General features: G+C 35.6%; 1 protein-coding gene across 1 annotated transcript in view; it reads left to right on the top strand.

The window, feature by feature from the left end:
* Positions 1 to 24226, top strand: part of LOC150102777 (SID1 transmembrane family member 1-like) — a 582520-nt gene that overhangs the window by 398466 nt on the left and 159828 nt on the right. Inside the window, exon 18 of the mRNA XM_090399394.1 lies at positions 9366 to 9468. Coding sequence (XP_090255520.1) covers positions 9366 to 9468 — 103 coding nt within the window. The remainder of the gene's footprint in view (positions 1 to 9365; positions 9469 to 24226) is intronic.

Raw genomic sequence — 24226 nt, 5'->3', positions numbered from 1 at the left:
GAGTAAGCTCCAGATCACTTTTGTTAGTATTTTCCATAATGTAAAGCACATATCCTGGAGGATATGTATGATAAATAAGCCTTTGGCTCTCTATTTCAGTAATACATGATGGTTTATTTCTTTTCAGTTACAATCTAAAAATTATTGAACAAAGAATAAAAAAAAAACAACTAAACCATACTATACTGACATCGGAGGTCGCGGTATCTCTCAGATACAATTTACTGTCAAATATCACAAATATCACATGGTATACCTGTCACAAACCTTTACATAACGTGTTAAACCAAACTGACAGCAAAAAAACAGTGTGGAATATCACTCGTAACATAGGAATGCACAGCTACTCATGACCTTCAAGCTATACACTGAATTGTGTAAGAATATTTATATTAAACATTTTGCATGCATCTGTCGGATCAGCTGCGAGCTCCGCATGGTTAAAGGTGCGTTAATCAAAATTCTTGCTGCATATATCAAAGGATTGCCGCAATTAATTTTGCCATGTTAATCAAATCCGCGTTAAGCTAAACCACGTTAAGCAAGGGATACCTGTACATGGGTACATGGTACTAACATGTTATAGGTTGACCAACCAACCTCTTGTGTATGGCCCAAACATAAAAAATTTTATAATGGTGCACTTGGTACTTTCCTCAGAATACGTTATTGTCTTCATAAGAGAAGAATTCACTTAACTGATAACACTTCTCTCTCTCTGACTTCCTCCAGGTGTTTTCCCATAGATCTTGTGTTGTGCATTATGTCTTTTTATAGGTATTTCCATGGGCACTGCTCCACTCAGCTAGCCACTACCATTCCTCTCCTTTCTTTAAATCACATGTGAACACGAGCACTGCTGGTTCAAACACATATACAGTTTAGCTGCAAAACTCTAAACCAATTTCTCCTCTTCCTTCATTCCCTATACCTCTGCTCTTTGGAACAGTATTTCCCATATGTTTTTACCCAATGATTACAATCCTAAACTTTTCAAGAAACACATCAAGAAATTCCTTTCTTCTTTTAACTACTTGCCCTCACTAACGCAGTATTGTTGTGTGATAGGTCTTGAGACCTCTCATGTTTAGGGTGATATATACAATTACTTTTCTTCTGCTTAATGAGCTACTTGTTGAGGTATGTTACATACATCTCCTCTTATAACACTCTTTCACTTATAACAGCATCTGACATGTATTTTATCACATTTGCTTTTAACTCATTCCAGATATCCACTAATTCCTCGAAAAACACAGTTTGTGCTTATTTAGCATGAGGGATTCCAAATAACATTTTATGTGGTTCGTTTTTCTCAAAAATAAATATTTATCTTTTCATGAAAGTCTAAAGACTTTCATGAAAAGATAAATGTTCTCATGGTATACCTGTCACTATATTCACCAATAAAGCAACTCTATTGGATACTTTTAAAAATGTTTTGCTTTGATTTCATGTGTAATTATTAAAACATTGTAATGATAATTAATTTTTTTTTAAAATTCATGTTTTGTAATTTTTATTATTTATTTTGCATTCAGTTCCCCCCCCCCCCGCAATACACACGTTTCTTGAGTATTTAAGGGATAACTATCTCAGACAATAGGTAACAGAGGGCATGCGAGGATTGAGATTGAGGATCTTGGATTTGATCTTCTCATCAAAGGATGTAATTATAAATGAAGTGTCCAATCACCTACGAATTGGTGAGAGTGACCATGAGGTGATTACCTAGGTGGTTTCCAGCAGTGTGAGGACATCTGTGAGAAAAGGGTATATGTGGAACTACAAGGAGTGTGGTTATGAAGAACTCAGGAGACAGCTTGTGGGTATAGCATGGAATGAGGAGTTAGCTGGAAAAGAGATCAATGCAGCTTGGGGGATTTTCAAAAACTACCTAGTAGATGCAATGTCTAAATGTATTCCAAGGGTGAGAAGGTTAAATAATGTGTGAAATGGATGAATAAAGAGATTAAGCATGCAATACAGAGAAAAAGGGCATTATGGAGGCAGCATAAGAGAAGTGGAAATAACCAATTCCATGAGGATTACAAAGACCAGACAAGGTGGGTGACTTCTTTGGTGAGGGTAGCTAAAGTGAGGTATGAACAGCAGTTAGCTAATGAAGCCAAAAAGAATCCTAAGGAGTTCTTTCAATATGTAGCCAGCAAAAGAAAGAATGATTATGGAAGGATGACATTGATTGGAGAAAATGGTATAAAGACAGCTGTTGCAGAATGTATGGTGGAGATACTTAATGAGCAGTTAATAAAGCTCTTTCAATCTTGCGAATGTGACTTCATGGAGAGATTGAGAGGAGTTGATGATGGGAAGAAGAGACTGACTGTAAGTGAGTAAGAGATGTATGGGAAGTTGAGCAAACTAGATGTTAATAAGGCTGTAGGACTTGATAATATATCACCATGTATTCTGAAAGAATGTGCCAGGGAGTTGATGCTGGCCTTGGCATATTTTTATAATACAAGTCTTGCACTTGGTCAAGTTAATAAGGAATGGAAGGAGGGCAAGATTGTGTCACTTCATGAAGGAGGTGATAGAACTCAAGCATCAAACTATAGACCTATCTGTGTCAGGTGTTGTAGTTAAATTGTTAGAGAAGCTTGAAAACTAGGATTCAGAATTGGGTTGACAACAATGGTATTATCTTTCATGGACAGCATGGATTTATTAAAGGGAGGTCATGTTTTAATGATCTACTTACTTATTACAATAAGGTGACTGCTTCTTTGAACAGAGGAGAAGAATACACAGTAATATACTTAGATTTCACAACGACTTTTGATAGATTACCACATGATAAGTTGATAGTCAAACTAGAGTGGATAGGGTTGGATATTAGATTAGTGCATTGGATTGGATTGGAGACTGGCTATCTGATAAATTACCCCCCCATATTGCCCCCCCACACATCAACAAGTTGTGGGGGGGGGCAATATCCAGGAAAAGGAAAGTTACTAGTGGTGTGCTTCAGGGGGGTCTGTTTAACTTGTATATTGTTGGGACGAACTATGAAGAGTAGAGAAGATGTTGTGGCCTTGCAAGAAGGCCTGAATAAATTGAGTGAATGGTCACGGAAATGGGGATGTGAGTTCAGTGTTGCAAAATGTAAGGTTTTAAAATTTGGGAAACAAAGATGGGATGTAGAATTTATGCTTGGTGGGGTTGTATTATCAGAGGTGGAGGAAATTAGAGATCTTGGGGTGATAGTGAGTGGATAAAGATCTGAAATTTAAGGGACACTGCCAAAATTGTGAGGACAACACAAAGAACTTTTAGAATGATGCAGAGGACACTGGTTTATAGAAGTAAGGAGATTCTTGTTCCATTGTATAAGGCTTTAATTAGGCCACACATGGACTTCTGTGCACAGATTTGGTCACCTGGTTTTCAGAAGGATGAAGAGATGTTGGAAAATGTCCAGAGGCGACTTACTAAGGTAGTTTCTAACCTCTGTTAGAAATGTTGAATATGGATTGTCGAGTATGAGAAAATATTGAGAAGATGCAATTTGCAGAGTCTGGTGGACAGGAGGAAGAGGAGAGGTATGATAGAGACCTTCAAGTTAGTAAGGGGTTATTATAGGATCAGTGCTGGAGTGGTTCTACAGAAAATAGTGGGAGAACCAGAGGTCATCCCTGGAAACTGTATAAAGAGGGTGTGAGTAGGGGAGTGAGAAGCAGGTTTTTTTTCATGCAGAGTTGTGAAATTGGAATGCCTTTCCTGAGAGTGTGGTGTCTGTAGAGAATTTGAGTGTGTTTAAAGCACGGTATGATGAGCTGTGTATATGATAAAAGGATCTTCCAGATGAGTCTTTGACTCCATGGGGTCTTGGGTAATAATAATATTTGGCATGGATCATTCTTATTATGGAACATGTGTATGTTGTCTGCTGTTGTCAGCCTTTTTCCTCTCTGTTAACTGCTTTATAATAACATGCATTTGAATCCAATATAACTTTGAAAAAAACTTTGCACCCTTTTCTAGAAGTTAAAAAAAAATTTCCTTGCATATGCACTTCCAAAATAGACCAGTTTCATTTAAGTTAAACACCTGCTTTGGTAAATTATTTTGGTCATTGTTTACAGCCTTCAATATGAGTTTAAAATTTTGGAAGTTTCACACTTTTAAACTGTGGACGCTATAGTATTTTTTTTTTGAATTTCTAGAACAATCTGTGGCGCTTTAAATGGCTCAAGATAATTACTTTTTAAAAACTCATAAATGTTGAGAAGTTTTCTTTAATCACTGGAATGAGGAATGCCTTCTTTATTTTGACAGCCATTCTTTTCCATTATTTACATAAATTCTTCCCCAAAAGCCGAAATTCAGACTGCTTTTGAAAATAAGCTTGGTACTTTTACAAGATTCTTTCATGTTTTCAGCATTGTCTCTGATAGTATGAAGCGTTGATTTGCCATGCACAGTTATTAATTTTACATCCTTCATTGTTTTCTACTTCTCTCAAATCTCCTCATATCAGCAAAGATTGTATTTTTTTTTTATTTCTTTGAAGATTTATTATTATTATCTGAGACCTCCAGGGAGTCAAAGACTCATTAACAGAGGCTATAAATCACTCATACCAGCTTTCATATCTTTACCTTAAATTAATTCACTCTAGATGCACTCACAACCCCTAAAGGCAAACTACTCCATTCACTAACTGCTCTGTGAGGAAAAAAAAACCTAGCTCTTACCCCTATTTTGACTACGAACAACTTAAATTCCATGAATGCTCCTGTGTTTTTTCCTCACCTTGTATATAATGAAAAATTTCATCAGATGTATCCTATAACACCCATTCAGAAGTTTATAGACCTATCATCTGATGAAATTTTTTGTTATGTAGAAGGTGGGGAGAAATCACAGGGGAATTCATGGCAGTTAAGTTTGTTCTTAGTCAAGAAAGGTTGAAGAACTCGGTTTATTTCTAGCTCATATCTAGTACTTACAAAATAGATTTCCAATGGTACATTGTATTAGCTGGGTTATGCTGTAAGAAATTGATGAGGCTATGGATCTTGGATAATAGTGGGTAGATTACAGATTCTGGCAATCCATATACTTGCTATCTGTCCTTATAATCTTAATCCCATAATTTGGATATAATTTTTATAATTCATCTTTGCACCCTTTTCACAGCTTCTTTATTCCCTTAGAACCTATGAGACCAAATCTTCTGCAAAATAATCCAGGTACAGTCTTATCAAGGCCTTATAAAGAGGGAAAATGACTTTCATTCCTTTACATGTCAAGGTTCACTTCAACATTGCATTTATCCTCTGCTTTGTATTTGCAACTTTTGCTATATGACCTTTGAACTTCAAATTCCTATCCACCATTATGCCAAGATCTGCAGCCTGATAAATAATCCAGCCAATATAATGTGCTGCTGGGTAATGTGCCACTGGAACGCATCATGCCAAAGTGTACAACTTTACACTTACTAACATTAAACACAGCATTTCCGTTTGCCCACATTTCTAACCTATTCAAATTATTCTGTAAGTACTAGATATCAGTAGCATCCCTGATTGTCCTGCCTATCTTTGCATCATTGGCAAACAATTGCACATTGATGTTATGATCCTTCTTAATGTCATCAATGTATAGCTTGAACAACAATGACACAAAGACTGAACCCTGAGGTATAACACTGATCACCTTGAATCTGGCTGATTCACACCCACTGTATACCACTTTTTGATATCTGTCTGTCAACCATCCACTGATCCAAGTCAAGATTTTATATTCAAATCTCATATTCTCCAGTTTATGCAACAGCATTTCATGTGGTATCTTATCAAATGCTTTAGCAAAATCCAACATTATCATAGTGAATCCATTCCCTTTATCCAACTTGTTGTGCTTTTGTTATAAACTATGAGCAAATTGCTAAAACATGACCTTCCTTTAGTAAACCTATGCTGCCCCTTGCAGAGTATAGCTTGTTTGTCTGCCCATTTCTGTATGTGAGTTATTACCAATTTCTCTAAAATCTTCACTATCACACCACAAATACTGATTGGTCAGCAATTAGACACATCAGTTTTTGCACCACCCTTGTACATTGAAACTATTATACATTCCATCCATTCCTGAGCTGTGACTCAAGTTATACAAACATGTGAAAGCTCTAGCCATTTCAGCTGAACATTTCTTTAGCAAACATGCTGATATTCTATAAATCCAGGTTATGAAACAGCTCTTCAACCTCCTTCTCATTCACATGTAACTCTTCATCCAATGCAGTAGTAGCACTGTGCACCATTACATACGCCTGGTTGATATCTTAGCAAAGTTCAGCACTCATTAAATGAACAGTCTCATTACATTCTAACACTTGAGTACCATCTACATTCAGTAAAGTTATTCTTCCACATTGATTCATTCTTTCTTTTGCTTGCAGCATAACGATAAAATTCTTTTGGATTGGCTTTAATCTGCCTAGCCAATTTCTTTTCATACTCTGATTTAGCTTTCCACACAATACTCGTTATTTTCTGACCTGCGCTTTATATATTTCATAGCTCCTCCTACTCTTATACTTATGATATTCTTTCCATATAATCTTCCTCTTGTGGCTCTCTTGCTTAATAAGGTTGCAGAGCCATTTCACTCACAACATATTTGTTCTTTGAACACTAAGGATAAATTCAGATACTGCCTCATTTGAGCACTTTTTTCAAAGATTTTCATGTATTGATGATTCAGTAACTGATGCCATGAGACCAAGATAGTTATTCTGCTGAGTTGGTCATAACCTCCACCTTTGTAGTTCAGCATGTAACTGGTTCTACTGGTAACATCCCAAGAAATCATGCCATGATCACTGTCACTAACTGATGGTAAAATAGCCATATTCTTAACATAGACTCTTCTGATTCTATGAACAAATCTGACACTCTTTGACCTCGAGTTCCTTCTTTCATATGTTGCTTCAGAAAGTTGTCTTGCAACAATTCAATAAATTCCTGTTCATTTTTATCATGAGATTTCTCTTCTACCCAATCAGTGTTTCGATAATTAAAATCATCCATAACGATCACTCATAAGGCTAAATTGCTGATGCATTTTTTGTCCCCTGCAACTGACCCTCCAGGTCTATAGCAACAGCCACCATATATTTCATTCTGTTAGCCCCTACTTCACACCAGATAGCCTCCAACTCACAACTACATTGGACATTGTTACCATCATTGTTTTCTTGCATTTCTACCCAAACTGGACTTAAGTCGTCTGACATCATTAGTAGTACTCCTCCTCTCGTATCCCCTCTGTCATTCCTAAAAATGGTATACCCATTACTCTCGATCCCAGTTCCCACATCTGATTCTGATAGCCAGGTTTCACTAATACCAACAATCTTGCCACATCATATTCAATAAAGCAACGAACTCAACTCCTTTGTTTCTGATGCTCCTGGCATTTGTGTAAATGCATAACAAATTACCAACTATCATATTCTTATAATTAGATGCACTCTTTTTTACTCTGTTGTAAAACTTTCTCTTTTCCTTCCTCATATATATTCAAAAGTTCCAAATCCAAAGCATATATTTCTACTCCTTTGCCAGATGCATAACCATGTTCGAAGCCATTCATATCTTTATCCTGTTTGCATGCCATAGCTGAACTTTCACATACATTTTTTGCATTCCTCCCTTGATGATCTAGTTTCTCTGACTCTGCGTTAGGCCTAATCCTGATAAGTAATTTTTCCAGACTGCTGATGCCAAATGAATTCAAGAGCAGGCCATCCCTCTCATACATTTTTTTATTCCTTCAAACACACTCCACACATCTAAAAACTCACTTCCATATCTTCTGAATAGCCTACACATGCAATCATTTTGCTATCATTGCCCTTCTTAACTCGATACTTTTGTATCTGGGTAGCAAACCTACAATTTTTATTCTCTCACATTTCTTTCTCGCTTCTTCCAACAGACCTGTCATATCCTCTCACATACTATATTTGTTGCTACTTAAATGATTAGTTCCTACTAGAACTACCATCTCTTTTATTTTGTTTTATTTTATTTTATTTTTTTTTTTGATTTTTGATTATGTTTGTCATATCTTTAGTTTTTGTTCCTGGGAAGCTAGAAGTAGTGACTCCCTTCGTCAAGTGCAAATTTTAATTGAATCACCATACCATATCATATTTTCTTACTTAAATTTAACACGTTCGCTGCCATGCTACTTTGGCATGATCTGTTCCCCTACGCCGAGCAGTTTTACTTCTTCAAGGTCAGTACGATAATCTCATTACCTGAGGTAAACGTCCTACGAGTATACTCGTAGTTGGCTTGTATAGAGCATATACGGTCTATGAGAATACACAGTTTTGATGCCACAAGCCAAGCATTTTCACTTCTTCAAGGTCACTACAATAATCTCGTTCCCGGCGGTAAGCGTCATACGAGTATACTCGTAGCTGGCTTGTGAAGCAGGTTTACCCACTACGAGTATACTCGTAGTTGGCAGCGAACGTGTTAATTGACTTACCTAGTTATTATTATTATTATTACCAATTCAGTGCTTTTCTGTCTTTTTTTTGTTTTGATCCTTTTTCTTATCCTGTCGAAGTTTCGTTAAAAAATTTTTCCACTTTTTCTAATTCTCTGTTTATTTTATTTCTAATAATTTCTTTTAATCAGGATATTTCCAATGTCAGATTATCCTCAGTTATATTATCTTGATCACTGCAGCAATGCTTCTGCTCAACGAGATAAATCGAATTAAAGTTGTTACTGTTTTCCTCAACAGTAACAACTTTAACTTGTGAGACACTGCTCCATTATGACAAGTTTTCAGTGCCATTCATAAGAATAGTAAAAACTAATAATATTTATAAAATTATGTTATTAAATGCTGTAATGTAAATGTATGGATAATCAATAAATCAACAAAAATCACTGATCTTTCAAGGAACAGCCCATTCTTTTCACCAGATGAGTTATTAGAGTTTATATTACAGGATTCATTGAATTTAAATATTAAAAAAAAAAAGTAACCGAAAAATTGCATTAGCACAAAATTGTTTTAAGTTGAGGTGTTACTGTACGCTCAAATAAAACAGAAATGCTTTCCCTTAATCCTTTATTAGTTTTCATTTGATAGGTTATTGTACTATTATTCAAATGATATTTGGTGTAAGATGACTAATATTGCTTTTTTCCAGTCATTTCTATAAGCAATCAATATTTAATTAATTTTTTATTACTTCATCATATTCCCCTTAGTTTTGCCTTTCTTTGTGAATAAATAGTTTTTAAAATTAACAAAATATATATTTATATACAATATATAAAGGAACTTTGTTTATTATTTTTTTATAGTTAAATGGTAGTATACTCTTCTGGATAGGTTTTGTGATAATCCACATTCTGTCTTGCCTTGCCTTAAGTGCTCAGATTTATTACATGGGTCGTTGGAAGCTAAGTGGGTATTTCATTATTTCTCTTTTTATTCTTAATTATTTTTCATTCCCTATAGAATAAGGCTAATTAAGAAAGATACATGATACCTTTACTGTGATTCATTATAACATTCACATTTTTTAAATATATACATTAGTTGTACATCGATCCACTTGGTATCTTTGTTTTACTTAAAAAGTGTAATATACTTTTAAAAAAAAACATGGTAAAAAGAATGCTGCCAACCAAAATAATACTTAGAGATTTATAAACTTAAAAATAATATTTACAAATTTTAGTGCCAATCACTAGCAGTGTAAGCACTTCAAAAAAGTTGCATTCAGATAACAATATTTTTGTGTATGTGTATGTTTTTTGAACAATTGAAAGTTGCATTCCTAAGAGAAAACAGTGTAGGAAAGACTATTCCGGAATACAGAGGTGGTAAGTATGAAGAGGAGGACGACAAATTGGTTTCGCACATACAGAGCTAAAACAGTGAATGAATTATTATTATTATTGCTGAGGAATCTCCATGCATTCTGAAGACTGATAGCAGGAGACCCACATCACCTGCACAATATTATTATTGCTATTTTTATGTGACACCTCCAAGGAGTCCAAAGACTCATCAAGGGTGGACAATCTAGTTCGCAACTTTCCATCTCCACCATTTAATCCACCAACTACACAGAACTGCTAATACTGTCATCATCATCTACACCAACGCCATCTACTGACCACCACCACCACCACTAGTATTTTTTGTCTGTAAATTGCGTGTGTACTCATGGCTGATTTCTATGCAGGATGAAGTTTCCAGGAGAAAAAAACCCTGCTACCTCCAAATGAGATCAGCAAACTCATCTTCAATTGAAAAAAATTCATGTAAAGATTCCTCTCTCATGACAGGAATTGAACATAGGCCTTTTCCAATTGAAGGGCACAAAGTACCATCATTCTTCCAATTGTGCTACAGAGGCTCTTGGTCACACCTCTTCTTGAATGCATTCACAGACAAAGAATTCAACATACTGTGGCAATCCATTCTACTTGTTTATCATTCTTCAAGTGAAAAATGTAGTTCTCACACCCTTGCTGACTGTTCTCTTACTTAATTTCCAGAATGCTTTGTTCTGCTTCCACTAGCCAAGTGCTAAAAATTTTACTCTGAATCAATCCATAAAATTCAGTTAGTATCTGAAACATTTTTATCATATCCTTTTTTCTGCCTACCATCCAACTTCTGCAGCCTACAAACCTTCAGTCTATCATCGGGAGCATTCCACAATCCAGTCACCCTGGTCATTTGCTTCTGGATCCTTTCTACCACTTATTCATCATAGATCACAACTATACATAGTAATCCAGATGTAACCACATCAAGGCTTTATAAAAAGGAATAATCAGTTCTTTATCTCTGCAAGTTAATGTATGTATACATATATACTCATATATGTTAAAGATACCAAGCTATTTTAAACCTGGTTTTACTCCATTTCCCAAGTAAGCAAACAGACAGACAAGTCAAGTTTGTACCTGCACGTATTGGAAGTCTAGCTGACCCTCAAAGTAGTGCAAGTCAAGGCAACTCGTGGTAAAAGTAGAATAAGCTCTGATCACTATTCTTAATATTTACCCTTAATGCACAGCCCATCTCCTTGAGGAGATGTATGATGCTATGTATTAAAGGCAAGGGCCACTACCCAGACCAGTTTTGACCTTTATTGAGGTCTCATCAGTGGGAGCCAGGCTAGAAATACCAAGATTTTAGTAATTCAGAGCTTATAAGTATTTTACCAGAACAAGTTACCATAAGGTGTTTTAAGCTTATTAAATAAAAATCTCTGGATGAGATATAAATGTACAAAGTAACATTTATTATATCCAAGGTAAAATACTTTGTACATTTATACTCATATATATATATATATATATATATATATATATACATACTTCAGTAACCAAGTAATCTTATGTGCTATCTTAGTCATGTTCGAAAAATGCCCTCTGAATTTCAACTTCCTCTCCATCAATAGTCACAAATCTGCAGCGTCATCAATGTACTGGAGTGTTTTTCCATCAATCCAGTACACAACTTGTAATATTTTCATCTCAAGATGCATGACTTGACACTTTTCTACATTAAACTGGCATCCATTATCTTTTGCCCATAATGCCAGCCTATTTAAATCATTCCGCAAGCTGTGTCTACATTGCCTTGATTAACTATTATGGTACCCAATTTTGCATCATCGGATTTCTCAAATCATTTCTTACATCATTTATGTACAAATTAAGTAGCAGTGGATCAAGTTCACAGCCTATCATACACTTCTGGTAACTTCCACTCTCCTGGATTGACTTTCCCTAAACAGGATTTGATGTCTATCCATCCACTCTCCCTCTCTCTTATCCACATCAACAACTTTATCCCATTTTGTCTAATTTTTGTAACAGAGTTCTGCAAAATAAACTGACATCATGTAGCCATTCCCTTTATCCATCTCATCCTTCACTCTGTTATAAGAAAAGTAGATGAATTACAAAGGTATGAGCTACCAGTCAGAAAGCTGTATTGCTGTTCCCATAGAGTATCATATACTTATCCATTTATTCTTAACTTCTATATTTTACAATATTTCCAATACCTTTATCCCCACTCCCAAGATACTGACTGGTGCATAATTTGCTACTGCAGTCTTGTAGCCTCCTTTATGCAATGAAACTGTTTAGCCCTCCTTCCACTCCCATGGGACTTTTCTAGGTGGTTTTAAGTTAAACCACCTAGTAAGAGGTAATACCAATTGCTTTGCATATTTTCATATTTGAGCTGATATCTCATCTAACTCCATTGCTGTATTTGGATTGAAATCATACAGTATCATAAGTACTTCCATTTCATCAACCTCTCTTTCCAAATCAGTTTCTGTTACATCTGTCACAGTAGTATCTTTCCTTTGACCTTGGTGTGGTTATTCAGTAACACAACTGTTTTGTCTGCTTCTGTCACCATGCTACTATCAGCGCCTCATAAAAGTTATCCTTCCATAGTCATATTCTTATGCCATGACAGTGCTTAAAGTTGCCTCCTGAGTTTTTCATAATCACCTGGCCCATAGTTAAAGTTCTCTATAACATAATTACGTAACCTGCACCCATTGTGCTAATATGCAGATGAATGCCTTTTGCATCTTTCTTTGCACCTCCCTCATCCCAACTCTATAGTCCCAACCATATTTATCTGTATGTATATTTATCCTTTTGGCTTCTATCCCTCATAACAGATAAACTGCAATGAACTGTTTTTCACATCTCTTTCTTGACCCCCTTACACATGTGCTTATGGTTTGAGCCCATGTAGAGGAATGGATATCATCCAGTTCAGCAGGACAGCACCTATGAAAATATCTGTAGGGAGTGGAAGAAAGTATGTCTGTGAGGTAATGGCTAGAGTGAATCTATAAAAGAAGGGTCACCAATTAATCAAATTGTTCTCCTCTGCACATCTTCAAGCATTTTAGAGAGGGTTTTGGTGCACCACCTCATATATGAGAACAATATTCTATGGTAGTATTAGTATTATTTCATAGCTGCCATGGAGTCCGAAAATTCAAATACTCGCAGAAGATAATAACTGTCATACATTACCTTGATTACATTCACTTTGGAGTACTCACCACCCATTCCCACAATGCATTCCACTCATTCCCCATCTGCCAAGCAAATAAATCACCTTTTCACTTCCTTACTCAAATGATTTTTGTACAATTTCCAGATATGGCCTCGTTTTCTCCATTATCCATTGTCCCATGTAGTAATTTCCCTGTATCTGTCTGATAGACTCCTCTCACTTGTTCCAACTTATTCATCTCAAACATATCACCATCCCCCTACTTCTATCTGCCAAGCTCTGAAGGCCACATTCCCTCAATCTTCCACCACCCCAATTCCTGGAAATGTGTTTGTAAGTTGAATTTTCCAAAGTTGACTTTATTGTTTTCATAAGATGCATTGTTAAAATTTTAATGTGATTAAAATACACAAATAGTAAATGTGAATAATTCATTCTATTTAATTAGATTACTTAAATACAATGTCCTTTTTGTTTTTTTTCTTGAAAGAAATAAAGTACTGTATACATAATTGATAGTATATGACATGTAACGTTATTAGTTTTGTATTGATTTCAGACCATGCATTTTTACTGTAAAAGTTTATTGTAAAAATACATAATCTGAAAAATAATTAATTTTTTTCACTTTTGTTTTAATTTCTTTGTACATTTGTATATAGCTGGCCAGCTCTATAGTAATGACTTTGCAGTGTAGAAATTCTAAGTTTTTTTTTTTCTATTTTGATTCTGAATTCAGATAGTTAAATAGTGTTCTGTTTCTTCCACAGTGATATTTCCTTTTTAAAAATAATTACAGACTGAATAGAACTTTTGCTCATTTTATTACTTTTGCTGAATAGAACTTATTTTAACAGCTGCAGACATTTTAAAAAAACAAACAAACACAATTTGTTTTTTTTGTTTTTTTTTAAATGTCTGCAGCTGTTAAAATGATTGAATGTTGATTGGATTTTCATGGTATAGATCACCATTTCCACACAATTGATGAATGATCGATTGGTTGACTGGTCATGAACATGACCAGTTGAAAATAATAATATTCCATTTTCAGATAATTTAATTATGTCCAGTTTAGTTTCTGTCGAAACTAAGCAAATATTTTGTCACTTTCACAATCACCACATTTTTTTAAAAAAATTATTTCATATGTAATAAAGAATAGAATGATATATTTGCACTTACCCTCTGTTTTTATTACCTTTCAAATACATTTGCACTGTTAATATTCCAGATTTATGAACATTCTGCATTGCTTGAAAAATATTCAATTTGTTATAGAAAAAGAGACAGGAATTACAAGACTAACACTTTCTATCATTCATCATAAAATAGCATTGAATTTCAAGCAATGTAGAATGTTCATGAATGTGGAATTCTGTGTTCATTACATGAATGTGGAGTTGCAGTTTATTATTCCATGAAGTGTTCGTAAATATAAATTGTCCATATCTCAAAAAGTTCATAAGAAGAGGTGTGTGACAGTCCTGAGACAGTCTTATTCATTTCTGCACTTTCTCCATTGTTTCCTTATAACCAGGTAAACAAATCAAATGAGGTCTAATTAATATTTTATACAGTGAACTATTACCTCCTTATCCATACATGTTAGTATTCTTTGCATTTTAGCAGCAGTTTTCTGGTTAACCCTTACAGTTTTAGCAATGTGTCCTCTAAACTTCAGTTTCCTATCTATCAAAATCACTTGATACCCTGCCACCGCTTGAAATAAACATCCTTCATATAATAAATCTCATTCTGTCTTCTCTGGTCAAATTGCATACTTTTAAATAGAAATGCTGTTTTTTCCCAAAAGTGTGTGACAGTCCTGAGACAGTCTTATTCATTTCTGCACTTTCTCCATTGTTTCCTTATAACCAGGTAAACAAATCAAATGAGGTCTAATTAATATTTTATACAGTGAACTATTACCTCCTTATCCATACATGTTAGTATTCTTTGCATTTTAGCAGCAGTTTTCTGGTTAACCCTTACAGTTTTAGCAATGTGTCCTCTAAACTTCAGTTTCCTATCTATCAAAATCACTTGATACCCTGCCACCGCTTGAAATAAACATCCTTCATATAATAAATCTCATTCTGTCTTCTCTGGTCAAATTGCATACTTTTAAATAGAAATGCTGTTTTTTCCCAAAGCAACAACCTACTTAAATCCTCCTATAACAACATCAAATCAAATACAAACACATGAATATCTCTTCTTACACCTAGAACTATATCATTGATATATAAATTAAACAACAATGGTCTCCAAACAGAATCTTGTGGTACCCAATTCATCACCTTTCTTTTCTTGGATCTCGTTTGGGAACTTAAACATTTTTATCATATTTCCCTTTTTCACCTATCAACCTGCAAACCTTTACTGCATTGTAGTATGAAGCATTACACACACCACTCACCATCTTTGTCACTCACTTGTAGATCTTCTCTTCCATTTCCTTATCCTCTCAAGAAACAAACACAGGCAACCAGGCCTGAGCCGAGTAATCTGGATAACTGTTCTTATAATCATTTCTCTTTATAATGCCTTCATATTACTAAGCTTATAAACAGGAATGATAACTTACTTATCTCTGCTTGGTAGTATGTTCTTCATTAACCAAGTATTTGCTATGAGGTAACTTGACCACTTTTGCAATATCATTATCCAAGATCTCCAAGGAGTCAAGAACTCATCAAGGGAAGTCATACATCACTAACACCACCTTTTCATACCTTCTCTTAAACTCATTTGCACTAGATGCACTCACCACTTCAACAGGCAAATTGTTCTTTTCACTCATTGCTCTGTGAAAGAAAAAAACTATCTCTTAACCCTTTCTTAACTCACATAAATTTAACTTCCATGGATGACCCATATTCTCTCCCCTCCTTCTGCATAGCAGAAAATATCATCAGACGATAACCTATAATACCCATTCAGAAGTTTATAGACCTCTATTACCCATTTGTTTCCTGTTTACTAGTGTCTGCAGTTCACATACTCACAATCTGTTCTCATAATCTACATTCCATAATCTTGATATAATTTTTTGTTACTCTTCTTTGCACCCTAACACAGCTTCTTTATTCCCTCTGTACCGAGGAGACTATACATGTGCATAGTAGTCCAAGTGTGGTCATACCAATGCCTTTTAAAGAGACAAAATGACTTCCTTATACTTACATGTCTATGATTATTTCAACGTCACAGTTATCCTCTGAGTTGCATCTGCAATTTTATTATGTGACCTTTGAATATTTATCCAGCATAACTCAAGATCCCTAGCCTCATCAGTTTCTAATAGCATGATCCCACCAATATAATATGCTATTGGAAATCTCATCATGCCAAAGTGCATAACTCTACAGGTAATGCATTTCCTAACCCATTTACTAACATTGAATTGACAGCCATTATCATTTGCTCACTCTTCTGTCCTTTTCAAATCAGCCAGTAAATGCTGTATATCAGTATCATCCCTGATTGCCCTGCCTATCTTTGTATCATTAACAAACAATTAAATATCTCCTGTCAGATCCTTTCTAATAGCATTAATGTATAGATTGAACAACAGTGGTCCTAGGAGACTGGTCACCTTAATTTTAGTAGATTTACAACGCTCATATACCACTTTCTGATACCATACCTGTCTTTCAACCACTTACTTACCGAAGTCAATAGTTTATATTCCCTACACATGTTCTCCGTTTTTATCCAACAGCCTTTCATGTGCTATTCTATCAAATACCTTAGTGATCTCCAACAGTATTCAAGTGTATCCATTCCCTTTATCCAACTTATCTGTAACATTATTATAAAATATGAGCAAATTGCTAAAACATGACCACCACTTTAGTAAACTCATGCTGTTCCTGGAAAAGTATAGCTTTTCTGTCAACCCACTTCTGTATATGAATTCTTAGTAACTTCTCTAAAAGCTTTACCACAACTTTGGATATACCAATAAGTCAGCAGTTAGACGTATTGGTTTTTCCATCACCATTGTACATCAGAACTATCATGCATTCATTCTTTCAATTCTTGTGGTATATTTCCTGAGCTGAGACTCAGGTTATACAAACATGTTAAGGGCCTAGCCAGTTCAACTGAGTGTTTGTTTAGCCTACATATAGTTATTCCATCTGTCCCTGTTGCCATTTTACGGTTATGCAGCAGCCCTTGAAGAAGCTCACTTCTTAGTGAAGTGAGCACTCATTATTTAAATGATCTCATCAGCTTCTGACTCAAAGGTGCTGTCTACATTCAGTAAAGTTTTTCTTTCATTTCAACATTCATTCTTTCTTTTATTTCAAAATAATGATAAAATTCATTTGGATTGTCTTTAATATGCTGTCAAGTTTTTTCATTCTCTAATTTAGCTTTCGTACAGTACAATTTATGACCTTCATTTTATATAATTTGTAATTCACTCTTATTCTTACAGTATTCCTTCCACAGCATCTTCCTATGAATCTCTCACTTAATAAGGTTAAACTTTCCTTCATTTCCACCCTGTTTGTTCTTCAATCTTTAGGAACACACACACACACACTCACATATTGCCTCATTTATACATCCTTTCAAAGCTTTCCATGCATTCCTGATATTCTTCCCATATCAGTAAGTTATACCATGGGACCAATAATAGTATTCTCCTGCATTTGTCATAATTTTCAGCTTTGTAGTTTAGCATTTAATCTGTCAAAATTGGAACATCCATATAGTTTTTTACTTCCCAGGTTGGTATGGCATTATTACTGTCACCATCTGGTGGCAAAACAGTCACATTCTTAATTGAGATCCCTTCTGACACCATGATCAAATTTAACACTCTCTGACCTTCAGTTTCTTTTTTCACATGCTGCTTGAGAAAGTTTTCTCACAGCAATTCAGTAAATTCTCCTTCATTCAAATCATGAGATTTCTCTGCTTAAACAGTGTTTAAAAAATTTAAGTCACCCATAAGGATTACTTGCTTAGTACCTATCTAAATAATTTGGTAATGCATTTCATCATTTCTTAGCAGCTGAACTAACAGATCTGTAGCGATATCCACACCATATATATTATCCTGCTATCCTCCACTTCACACAATATAGCCTTAAACTCACAACTACATGGGATATTATTACAATTATTTCTTTCATATATTTCAACCTCAGCTGGACTCAAATCATCTGATGTCATAATTATACCCCTATTATTACCTATAGGTAATAATAGGAGTAATATTTTGTTACCTATAGGTAATAAAACTAGCAGTGAAAGGAAGTTAAATAATGGACTGCCACACAGATCTGTTTTATCTCCATTATTATTCAATCTGTATATATCTGATCTTCCCGTCACTACATCAAGGAAATTTTGTTATGCCGATGATATAGCAATAACTACACAGCATAAATGCATAAGTCGTACAGAAGAAATTCTAAAAGCTTAACTATTCTGGATGAATATTTTAAAAGATGGGGACTCTGTTTAAATAGGAGCAAAATGGTAATATCTTGTTTTCATTAAATAATAACTTGGCAAATGTGAAACTAAAAATTAAATTGAACAACACTATACTTCCATATAATACATTCCCTAAGTACTTGGAAGTCACACTTGACCGTTCTCTCACTTTCAGGCAACATCTTTCAAACTTGGCATATATACTAAGGACACGTAATAATATCCTACAGAGACTCTGTGGCACTACCTGGGGTTCTACTCTTCGGACAACAGCCCTTGTGTTGGTATTCTCAAGTGCTGAATATTGTGCTCCTGTGTGGCTAAATAGCCAATAGCCTTCACACAAGGATTATCAATTCTCAATTGAACAATACCTTAAGATTAATTACAGGCTTTATTAGATCGACCCCAACATATTGGTTACCTCTTTTAGCAGGCATTATTCCTACAGAACTAGGTAGATTGAATTCTTTAGTGCGTGCAAAAAATTGCTGGTAATCCGAACCTACCTATTCATCAGGATCTCCCAACTCTTAACATCAATAGATCAAAATCTCGCCATCCATCACTACGAGCAGCAGAAGAACTAGTGCTAAATAATTTTAATCCTTTATCAAAGTGGGAAGAAACATGGAAGGAAAATATGAAAGAACATTTGCATAGTATCTTTAAAGGTGATCAAATCATCACAGGATCAGATCTACCTCGCAAAACATGGACGGTACTAAATAGAATTCGGACAAATCATGGCCTATGTGGAGATACTCCCCTTTTTTCAGCAATTTGAGACATTCAAATTGCTGAAACTGATTCTATAGGATTAATTCAGAGGATATTTTTGAGAAGAGGACTGGTGGTGGGAGCACTAGGGAACATCCATGGAAGCTGGGCAAGAGTGTGGTTAGTAGGTGTGTTAGAGCTAGGTTTTTTACTTTTAGAGTGGTGAATGAGTGGAATAAGCTGACAGATTCCGTTATGGGTGCTATGACAGTAAATGAGTTCAGGGCAAAGTATGATTGATACTGTGTGAATGTCGAATTGTTGTGATGGACATGATGTTTAGGGCGCCCCTCGATGAGTCTAAGGACTCCTTGGAGTCGCCGTAATAATAATAATAACTTAAATGGAAAATTGTTATCTTCAGCTGTATTAAACATACACATTTATCTCATTAGTGTTTTATCCTAATTAATATACAAATGTATGTTTAGATCAGTGGTTCCTAACCTGTTTTTTGCCTGGTGCCCCCCTTTCAACTATTTGTATGGCCTGGGTCCCCTGCTCATTTTTGCACTAGGTTAATGACTCAATAAGATAATTATATTATATTATTAATCAAACCTCAATTACGATCAACATATTTGAACTGATAGTTAATAAAAAATTAGTGACTTTGATACAAATTAATATTTACTCAAAAAAAGATGTAAACTTGCTGTATTTAATAAGCCAATCATTAATGGCTACCTTGAGCCTGATGAGATCCTGCTAATTTTTTGATATCAGGTTCAAAGTTCAACAAGCGAAGTTTAAAGTTTTTTTTATTAAGTTTATTATTATATTAGTAGTATTATAACACTTACCACACCCATCAGCACCCCTAACTGCTTACTGCCCCCCCCCAGTGTTAACAGCATCCTGTGGCGGGGGACTGCTGACCAGTTTAAGAATCACTGGTTTAGATGGATTCTACCGTAAACTATTTTTACCAAGTTTTCAACTGTCATTGTTTTCTTCACTTACACTGATGAATGATGTTTTATGATATGTAAAGCAAATTATTTGTATAATAAATAAATTTTAGTGTGGTGTGTGTGTGTGTGTGTGTGTGTGTGTGTGTGTGTGTGTGTGTGTGTGTGTGTGTGTGTGTGTGTGTGTGTGTGTGTTATATAATCACAGATGCTTCATAGGACTCATTATACAAGATACGAGATTAAAAAAAAAATCCTTATTTCATCACAGTACACATGTACTGTGGTTGGGTCACTGGTTTATAAATTTTCATGGGTAAGAGCCACATTACAAAAAGACAGGTGCAACATGGTCTGGATTGTGGAAACCATGCCTGAGATGTCCATTAACCAAATGGTCCTGTGGATAAAATATATAAATTAATTTCTGCTTTCTATACATGTTGTTTCAATAGTATGCAAAAGATATTTCAATTTCAATGAGCACTTCACATCCATGAAATTAATGACATATAAACATGTCAAAGATAAAAAATTAATGACATATAAACATGTCAAAGATAGTTAGTTAGTAGTATTTATGCCATGCACAGCCCATGTTGCATTCTCCTTCGACTTTCACGTAGGCATTTGGTTTCTGCAGTATGTATATTCTATAAATATTTCCACAGCAAATGTTCATCTGAAATAGCATCAATAATTCCCCCACTCAGTACTGAGTCCATTGGAACACCTGCAGCTGCCACCCAACATTCCTTCAGAATACACCTTGAACCCCACATAACAAGTTTCTTTTCCTCCTCCATCCCTGCTACTGCTGTATTGTGGAACACTTTTCCCCCTTATATGTTTCCCAAGGCATACAATATACAAGCTTTTTAAATCAAATGTATACAAGTGTCTCCTTTCCCAGCCCACTACCCATATACAGTACATTAATACTCGAGAGATAGGTTGATTAACCAATCTCTCGAGTATGGGCTCATTACAAAAAAACACATAGCCATCCATCTCTCTGGTGCAACAGGAATAACCTATTGGATCAGCACATTTTTTTATCCAATTCTCTAACATTTAACTGCTGTGTTGCTCACACTGCTGTAGCAGCTGCATCTGATGATAACCTTCAATAAGGAAAGGATAACCGTCTCTACCAACTGCAACTATCTTCATCATCTACACCAACGCCATCTATCACTGACCACCACCACTAGTATTTTCACAGACAGTCACAAACATCCATGCCCACGGTGGGATTCGAACCTGCAGCCTTTTGGCTGGAGAGTGTATGGTAACCACTCGGCCATCCAGGCCGGCTTATAAGATTTGATAGAAATATGATAGAAACTTATAAATTATTAAAGGGATTTTATAAGATTGACGCACAAGAAATTTTTGAATATATGGGGAGTAGTGGAAAAGCAAGGGATCACACTGGAAGTTGTATAAGAGTGTGATGAATAAAGGTATGCTTACTTGGTTCTTTACTTGGAGAGTGGCGCATATCTCCCCTTTTCTGCCTATCAACCAATTTCTGTAACCCACAAATCTTCAACCTGTTTTCATAAGGTTCATTCCATAGACCTGCTATCATCTTGGTCACTCGCCTCTGGATCCTCTCCACCTCCTCCCCATCAAGAAGGAACCTAGGTGACCAAATCTGGGCACAGTAGTCGAGATGGGGGCTTATCAAGGCTCGATACAGAGGAAAATAACTTGCTTATTTCTGCTCGTCAAAGTATTCTTCGGCATCCAAGTGATTTGATGAGCTGATTTAGCCACTTTTGCAATGTGCCCCCTAAACTTCAACTCCTTATCCACCAACACTCCCAGGTCCCTCGCCTCATCAATCTCCTGGAGTACAGTTCCACCAATGTGATATACTGCTGCTAATCTTTTCACCCCAAACTGCATAACCTTACATTTTGCCACATTAAATTGACATCCATTCTCCTTAGCCCAGACCTCCAATCTATCCAAATCATCGTGCAATATTTTGACATCTTCTGCATTCACTATTGCCCTACCCAACTTTGCATCATCAGCGAACAAATGAACCGTTCCTCTCAGTTCCTTCTCTATATCATTAATGAACAAATTAAACAGCAGTGGTCCAAGAACAGAACCCTGCGGCATACCACTAGTCATAGGCCATCTTTTGGACTCTACTCCTGAGTAAACTACTCTCTGGTATCTCTCCATCAACCACCCTCTTATCCATCTCACCAACCCTATATTCATTTCCATATGTTGCAGTTTAAGAATTAGAATTCCATGTGGTATTCTGCCAAAGGCCTTAGCCAGGTCCAGCAGTATCATTGTAAACCCATTACCCCTATCCAGTTCAGCTGTCACTGTGTTATAAAACCTGAGCAAGTTACTGAGGCATGATCTACCCTTCACAAAACCATGCTGTTCCCCATACAGTATCTCGTTTTCATCAATCCATTCCTGTATTTTTCCCTTGACTACTTTCTCCAAGACCTTGACAATGATTCCTGATATGCTGATCGGTCAGTAATTTGCAACAGTAGTCTTGGATCCTCCTTTATGCAGCGGAACTATTTTCCCCTCTTTCCACCCCTTCGGGACTAAACCAGACCCAAGACTCAGATTAAACAATATGGTCAAGGGTACTGACAATCCTTTAGCTGCTTCACGTAAGACCCTTGCTGGTATACCATCCAATCCCACAGATGTATTCACATTAAGGTTCTGTAATAGACTATTCACCTCCACTTCATTCTCCACAATTCCCATATAAACTAATGGTTCCTTTATTCCTTGAATGTCACCACCTGGATGATATACTCTTGCAAAGTGCTCACTCAGTAATTCCACTATATCGACTGATTCAGTGACCTCCCTACCATCAGCATTCCTTAAAATCATTCTGGTGTGTACAGTTTTTCTTTTACTTGAAGCATATTGAAAGAACTGTTTGGGATTCTCTTTAGCTTGCATGGTTAATTTCCTTTCATAATCTGCTTTTGCTTTTCTTACCACACTCGTTACCCTTCTGGCCTGCGCTTTATACCGTTCATGTGCCTGCAGATCACCTTCCTCCTTAAATTCCTTCCACAGTTGTTTCTTTTTTTGCAACTCAAGTTTAATGGTGTTATTCATCCATTTAACCCCTACTTGATTTACTATTCAGACCCTTAGGTATACAGTCAACCATAACGTCCTGCAAGTGCTCTTTGACCATCCCATGCCCTATCAACATCCAGCCCTTGCAGTTTTACATGCCATGGCACTGAACCAAGCAATCTCCTAAGCTTGTCATACTTGCCAGCACGGTAATTCCACATGTACCCTGTCTTAATCGAAAATTTATTATTTATTATTTAAAATTTAAAATTTATTATTTATTTCTTAAATCCTGTCATGGATTAGATCATTGTGAATAAGTTTTATACTATTAAATCCTGTGTACTGCACCTATTGTAAAAATAGTTTGTGAGTGGAATCAGATTTGTATACTGAAATCTAAGCACACAAGTAGGATCCTAGATATATGTAATTTGCTATGTTAATTCGCTGTCAAAATTCGATCTTAGCTTCAATAATAAGTAAACTCAGTCTTCACCCATCTATATGTAAAAAATGAAAAGCTTAATAATATTTAGATACATTAATAAAAAAAAAATATAATATTCTGAACTTTACTTCAACAACAGAAACTTGTCTTAAAATCTAAAATCAAACAATTCACATCTTATCTGGTTTTTGGGCCCAAAAATATACCAGATGAAAAGTACATTATGTCTCTTAACTGTGTCTAGACTTCTTTTGAAAGAAACAGTTCTTGTGAAAATCATTTTATCCTGGAAATAACTGAAGATTTCCTACTCTTAGTGATTTTGAGAGTTTATTTTTCGCTTGGTTAGACTATAATAAGTTTAGTTTAATCCTTTATCCAAGTGTGAGCAAACAAAGTTTGTGCCTGAAAGTATTTTCAGGACTGAGCTAAGGTGGTGCAACTCATGGCAAAG

The sequence above is a fragment of the Typopeltis vanoorti genome, chromosome 10 (assembly GCF_054136105.1).
Source record: "Typopeltis vanoorti isolate ZY-2024b chromosome 10, IOZ_Tvanoo_1.0, whole genome shotgun sequence".
NCBI lineage: Eukaryota > Metazoa > Arthropoda > Arachnida > Uropygi > Thelyphonidae > Typopeltis > Typopeltis vanoorti.
Note: the sequence above shows the minus strand (reverse complement) of the source record. Positions and strands in the feature narration are given on the sequence as shown.